General features: G+C 63.3%; 1 protein-coding gene across 1 annotated transcript; it reads right to left on the bottom strand.

Annotated features, from left to right (window-relative positions):
• Nucleotides 1-2909: 2909 nt before the first annotated feature.
• On the bottom strand, nt 2910-6444 carry CRYBA2 (crystallin beta A2). Its single transcript, XM_073304679.1, has 4 exons — nt 6287-6444; nt 5651-5792; nt 3567-3709; nt 2910-3057 (listed from the first exon to the last, which is right to left on the bottom strand). Exons 1-4 carry the CDS (start codon nt 6442-6444, stop codon nt 2910-2912), a joined length of 591 nt encoding a protein of 196 aa, XP_073160780.1.
• Between the last annotated feature and the right edge of the window lie 234 nt (nt 6445-6678).

Below are 6678 nucleotides of genomic sequence, written 5' to 3'. Positions count from 1 at the left end.
TGCGGATGTGACCGCGTGGCCGGGGCAGCCGGGCCGGGAGGCGGGGAACCGACCGCGGCCGCTCGGCCAGGGGCGCTCGGCCGCGGGGTGGGGGCCCCCGGACCCCTAGTGTGAGGAGGGGGATTGACCGGGGGGGGCTCATGGGGGCTCCTCCTCCCGGCCAGGGTCTGCCCGGGGAGCCGGGCTGCGCCCCCCACGAGATGTCCGGTAACCCCCCGCCCCCGGTGCGCCCCCAGATGTGCCCCTGGCCCCAGAGAGGGACTGCCCTAAAGCCCCCTGGACTAGCCCTAAGGCCCCCAGGGAATCCCCTCTTCATCCCCAGGGAATACCCCTAACTGCCCCACAACGCAGCCGTAACTTCCCCCGCGGATCCCCCCTAACTGCCCCCACGGATCACCCCTAACTGCCCCCCGGATCACCCCTAACTGCCCCACAACTCACCCCTAACTGCCCCCACGGATCACCCCTAACTGCCCCCACAACTCACCCCTAACTGCCCCACAACTCACCCCTAATTGCCCTCACAACTCACCTCTAACTGCCCCACAACTCATCCCTAACAGCCCCCACGGATCACCCCAACTACCCCTCACAGCTCACCCCTAATTGCCCCATAACTCACCCCTAACTCCTAACTGCCCCCACTGTGGTTCGTGTGACCATTTACTGCTTCTGTTAGGGTTATCCCCCCTCGCCCCCAGCCCACCTGCCCCATCACGCCCTGCCCAGCCCCGTCCCCTGGGCCAGGGCTGATGGTGCCAAGGGCAGGTGGGAGCCGTGGGACTTGTGTGCTAGTCCCCATTCACCCCCCCCCCCCTAACAGGTCAGCGCTGCACCCTGTGGGGGGGGCTGTCGGTGGCTGGTATTCATAGGGGCCCCAGTCCCGGCGCTGTTTGCATTGTTCCTGCATCTCATGGTATTTGGTGTTTCTCTTCAAGCCCCAGCTGCCGGAGTCATGGGACTTTGGGAGACTCTCGGCTTCCACGGAAAGAAAAGGAAGTTCCTCGCCCTCTGGACTGTGGTGAAAAACCCGAGAATCTGATCCCCGAGGACTCGAAAGCAAATCAACACAACCCCCCAGATCCTCTGTGAAATCTCCTGGTTTTTAATCCAGTCTTGTGGGCTGGGGGCCCTGGCTGGCGATTTCTGAATGCTTGGGATTGGCACTGCTGGTTCGTGTGTGGGCAGCCCTGCCCGCCCCATGCGGGCAAAGAAACTCCACTGCCTGCCACCCCATCTGCTGATCCTGCCTCACCACCCCCCACTCCCCCTTCTGCTGGCCCTGCCTCACCCACCCCCACCCCCATCCCCATCCGCTGGCCCTGCCACCTCCCCATCCACTTCCCAGCCGCTTGCTTCAGCTGCCCTGGCTCGGTCTCCCACCCACCCTCGCCCCACATTCTCCACTCATCCAGCACCGGCCTCCTCCCCTGCTGCAGCTTCCCTGTATCCCTGACTCTCCCCCTCTCCCTTCCCCTGGGCCTTAGACCTTCCACTGCCTCTCCTGCCACCTGCCCTGTGAGGCCTGGCTTGTACGCGCGCACGGCGCTGCACGAGCCCTGCACGAGGAGCTGTGCTCTGCTAAACAATATCCCCCGGGACGGTGATTGCAGAGGCACCGTGCGTCCAAGCCGGGGATTGTGATGGGCGCAGCTACACGTGCTGGGATCAGACCCCGCACCTCTCAGTGGCCACACTCCCACATCAGCCACCTTCCTTCTGCCCCAGCCGGGACCCACACAAGGGACAAGGGCCCCAGCTGAGCTGTTCGAGCCCTTTCTTTGGAGTAGGCAGTATAGGACGCTCACTTTGCCAGTGCCCGGCTTTTGATGTTACTGATTAAATGATCTGGGCAGTCCCTGTGTGTGAGAGAGCGCACTGCCCTCTCCTGGCTGCACTCAGAACTGCTCCACCATGTGTCAGACTCTATACTGCTAACAGCGAAGGGGATTCTCCGTTAGAGCAGGTGCTTTTTGGAGAAGTGGATCTGTCCCAGCTGTTGTGTATGGTGCCTGATGGTAATCTGGAGGGGCCAAGTGGCCTCTGAGTTGTTGCACTAATTTGCAACCAGAAAGGCCAGCAGGTGTGCATGGGATAGAGGCAAATTGGCACTGGCGGGAGGGGAAAGTGGAGGGGACCTCCCCACCGATTGATCCGCGAGGGGAGAACTGAGCTCGTGTGCCCAATGTCTCCAAGGGGGCTGCAGACCCGGTGACCCACCTGGCTAGCCGGTGTGTGGCTGATACAGTGCCACCCTGTCAGCTCGCAAAGACTTCTGGCTCCCGAGTGCGTGTGCACCAGTGTGCGTGCAGCTGCCTGAGTGCGCGTGCAAAGCCAGTGCTCCCTTGCACACTCACAGGGATGTCAAGCCCCGTCCCCCGGGAGGAAACTCAGCCACCAGGGGGAGAGTCGGACCCGACGATCCAATCCTTCTGGCCTCTTCGGCTCTAGGTTTCTGCCCACTCCTCAATTTCCCTTTCCCCAGGCGCCCACCCCCATCTGGGCTACGAGTCCCTCCACCAGGGACAAGCTTGGCTCCTGCGGCTGCTGCAGAGACCTGGGGGCAATGGGGAGGCCTCCCTTTTCATTTGCTCCTTTCCCTGCCCACTGGCCTCTTCATCCCAGCCAGCTAGGAGCCCGAGTTTTTGCTGGGGCTTTGCGCTCTCTTTCGGGGGGTGCAGCATTGTCCCCCCGAAACAGCCCGGAGTGGTTGGTGTTTTGTCCCAGCCACAGAGAAGTGGAAGAAAGAGGCCACAGTGGCACCGTTCCCCGCCACATCCCTGCCCCACGGCAGAGCTTTCACCCCCGACAGAGAACGCGAGCGGCCGAGTCTGGTTGAGAGACGCCTTTATTTGCTAGCGGGTGCGGGGCTCTCACCCTCCAGGCCCCGCGGCGGGGCCCTGCCCAGCTCAGTGCTGGATGCGGCGGATGGACTGGACCTGGTTGGTGTGGGCCTGGGTGCTGAACTCTGTGTACTTGGGGAACTCGCCATTCTGCCTGTCCCGCTCCAGCACGTACTGGTAGCCCCGGTATCCTGGGTACTGGTACGCGACCCACCTGCAGGGGGCAAAGCATCGCCATGGGGCAGAGCCCCCCCCCAGCTTTCCGTCTTCACTCCCACCCAGCCACCCTCCCTTGGGCCCTGGGCATCCTCCTGAGTGGGTGGGGGTCCGGCTTCAGGGCTGGGGAAGGGGGATGCTCTCCCCACCCTTATGGGGCCTCCCACTTCCTCCCTTTGGGGTTGACAGAAACATGCACCCTCCTCTGAGCCTCTCTTGGCCTCCCTCGAATTTGGGGCCCCTTTCTCCCACGAATGCTCGGCCCCTCACCCATTCTCCCCCACTCACAGTGCAGGTCTCAGCCACAACCTCTGAGCCGAGCTCAGGGACCAGGATGGTGCATAGGGACTACAATGAAGTTTAGTGCCCAATCCAGCCAGGTGCACCCTGGATAGCCAGTGACCCCAGTGGATGTTGGGGGTGCTGAGCACACTACCGGCCAGGCCCAGTGGGGTGACTGTCCGGGGTCACTCAGCCCCTGGCACCCCACGGCTGGAGGCTACTTACGCTCCCGAGTTCACCTTGATAGAAGCCACCTCTTTGCTGCCCCAGCCCATGGCCTGCAGCGAGGGGAAGTCGTCGCTCAGCTCAAACTTCCGCCCCTGGAAGTTCTCCACCTCGTAGAGGGTGACTTTGCTGTCGCTGTGGTTCTGTGCGGGGAGGAGGCCAGTCAGAACGGGCCCCCACAGCCAGACGGGGCTCCCTGCTCGCCCCCTCTCCAGCCCACTCCTCTCTCGTGCCCTCTGGGCTCCATGCCCGGCCCCTCTCCCAGCAGCTCTGCTCTGGACGGCCCTTGCCGCTTGGGGGCCGGGCTACACTCCCCCTGGGGCCTGTGGCAGGGCAGCCGTACCCCGCTTAGTCAGTGGGGTGCCCTGGGGAAGGGAGGGGGGAACTGATGCCCCGACAGCGCCTGGTCTTTTCTTTCTCAGCTGCCTCCTTAACTTGAAATCGCCGGCCACGGCTGGAGACACCTTGCGCTGACTCCCAGTGCGGGGGGCAAGCGGTGCCAAGGGAAGGGGCGACTAGGCTGGGCCAGGGAAACGCCAAAGGGTCCCACACTGGTGCCAGGCGCTGCACAGACCCAGCACGAGCCAGCCCCTGCCCCAGCGACAGAGACAAGGCGGACGAAGCTAAGGACACCCTGGGGAGCTGAGACACTCAGGGTCATGCGGGGAGGGCTTGGACCAGAACCCACTTCCCTTGAGTCCCAGCCCAGTGCGTTCACCACCAGGTCAGCTGTGCAAACCTCTCCTTTCCTCTCCAGCTAACCGTGCCCGTGTCCTGCGCCTCCCATTGCTCTCCTCTTCCAGAGACACCTGCCCCGGAGCCGCCCGGGGAGCTGGGGGCCGGAGCTTCAGGCCCATGCTGGCCATGTCCGTCTCGCTCCAGAGGATGCTGATGTGCTTGCCTCTCCCTAGTGCCCACGCCTGCCTGGGGGGTGCGCTGGTACCCCCGTGCCAGGGAGAGCCAGAGGCAGGCGTGAAGATGCCAAACGCCCAGTGGTCTCGCTGGCGAAGATGCCAAACGCCCAGTTGCTATCCCTGCTTCGGCTCTCAGGGCTTCTCGAGGCCTGAGTTGTCTCTGCTACAGAGGGACGATGCAGACGCTCCGGGCAGCCGTGGCCTGCGGCTGCCCGTTGGCACCGAGAGCCAGGGTTGGTACTTAGCCCGTGCCTGGGTGCCGGCTGGCTGGGAGACTGGCGGGCACCCAGGGGTTAATCTCAAGGCCCACACTAGATGTGGTGCTGTCCCCCACCCCCACCCGTCTGCGTTCTTCCCCACCGAGCAGCCCTGCCAGCGAGCAGCGATCTTATCTCAGCCCCTTTATTAAAGCCTGAGCATATCTGCCTGGCGGTTATTAAAACGCCGGGGCGGGATGCGGTGCTGGAGCCAGGGGACGTGCCAGGGTTTACAGCCCTTGTGTCTCTGCAGATGGAGTGATAGGGCTACAGGCTGGCATGGGGAGAGCCGAGACCTGGGTGGGAACGTCCGGGAGGCCCCAGCAATGTCCCTTCCTGGTGTCACTGGCCCCAGCTGGCAGGAGCGTGCACCCCATGCCAGGCTGCCCCTTTGCTCCTTCTCTGGGGAGCCTGGCACGGCCCAGACAGTGACACTTGGGTTCCCCTGCACTAGCTCCTGGGTTGGGGGTGGTTTAAACACCCAGCACTGCCGGCTGCCTGGTGTGTTTAGAATCACAAAATTGGTCCGTCAGAGGGATCCTAGAGGGGCTTTTAACCTCAGCAACCTACTGCTGTCCTGTAAAGGCAGTGACCTGGCAACTGTATGACTGTCTGTCTGTCTGTCTATCCATCCCCATACAACCCCTGTCTGTCTGTCTATCCATCCATTCCCATACACCCCTTCTATCTATCTATCTATCTATCCCCAGGCACCCCCTCTATCTATCCATCCCTGCTCATCACCCAGGCACAAAGAGAATATGAGATTTCCATGAGACTTTCCATTGTCTCCTTGGCCCCAGGCCCCCTGCTGGGCCGTGGCCCCTGGGCCAGCTTGATGGGCGCATGGGCCAGTGTGGGAGGAGATGGGGACGATCCAGGGGGGGCGCGTCCGAAGGCGCATCTGACTCACGGCGCATTTGATGGGCCGGAAGGACAGCAGGTGCTCAGTTCGGTAGCCGCTGTTTCCGCTCCAGGCCTCCCAGCGGGGGTAGTCGCCCTTCTCCAGGATGAACTGCTGCCCCTGGTACTCCGGGTACTCGAAACCCACCCAGCTGTGCGAGAGGGGGAGGGGACGGTGTCAGCAGTGACAGCTCGTCTGCAGGAACCTGCCCCGGAAAGCGGGGCTGGCAAAGTCCCCGGGAGGAGGGGGCAGGGCAGGCACCCAAGGGACCCAGTCTAAGCTGCCCCCTCCTGGACAGATCAGCTGCCCCTTGCCCTCAGTGTGGCCTGCGGGGAGGGAGCCCGTCTCTTGCCCCCTGCAGCCTCGGCCTCACCTTCATGCGCCCCATTGCACAGCAGGAGAAACCGAGTCACAGAGCAGGGAAGCAACTTGCCCAAGGTCACCCAGCGAGTCTGTGGCGGAGCTGGGGATAGGACCCAGGTGTCCTGCCTCCCTGGCGTGTGCTCTGACCCCTGCTGCGCTGCAGAGCTGCCCTACGGCCTGGCGCCTTGCGGGAGGCAGCGGCGAGAGACGTGCCATGCTGCAAAGCAGCTGCCAGCACGAAGGGGCCCCAGGGCGGGTGAGGCTGGGGCCTGGGGCACTTACGGGCCATTCTCCACCTTAATGGAACGGATCTTGCGGAAGCCACGGTCCATGATGCTGGGACACTCCTGCAGAAACTCGCTGCGCTTGCCCTGGAAGTTCTCCTCCTCCCAGGCCGTGAGCTTGAACTGGCCCAGGGCCTCCATGGGCGGGCTGGTCATTGGGAGCTCTCCAGCTGCAGGGACAAAGCCCACCTCAGCCCTACGAGACCTCTGCCCTGGCCCCCCAGAGCGACACAGCTCCAGCCAAGGCAGGGCACAAGTCTCAGCTAGGACCATAGGGGAATCTGGGGTCCTACAGCTTAATCGGCCCCATGGTTTGCCTTTGCCCTGAGGGGGAATAGCAGCACGGCTGGGACAGCTACATTTTGGGATTGAGGAGTTAGGGGCATGAAG

This window comes from Lepidochelys kempii, chromosome 11 (genome assembly GCF_965140265.1).
Source record: "Lepidochelys kempii isolate rLepKem1 chromosome 11, rLepKem1.hap2, whole genome shotgun sequence".
NCBI lineage: Eukaryota > Metazoa > Chordata > Testudines > Cheloniidae > Lepidochelys > Lepidochelys kempii.
Note: the sequence above shows the minus strand (reverse complement) of the source record. Positions and strands in the feature narration are given on the sequence as shown.

Coding starts and splice junctions, on each gene's coding strand:
- CRYBA2 (XM_073304679.1), bottom strand. CDS start 6,444: ATGACCAGCCCGCCCATGGAGGCCCTGGGCCAGTTCAAGCTCACGGCC. Junction 3,710..5,650: donor TCCGGCCCATCAAATGCGCC/GTGAGTCAGATG, acceptor CTCCCCGCACAG/AACCACAGCGACAGCAAAGT. Junction 3,058..3,566: donor ATCAAGGTGAACTCGGGAGC/GTAAGTAGCCTC, acceptor TGCCCCCTGCAG/GTGGGTCGCGTACCAGTACC.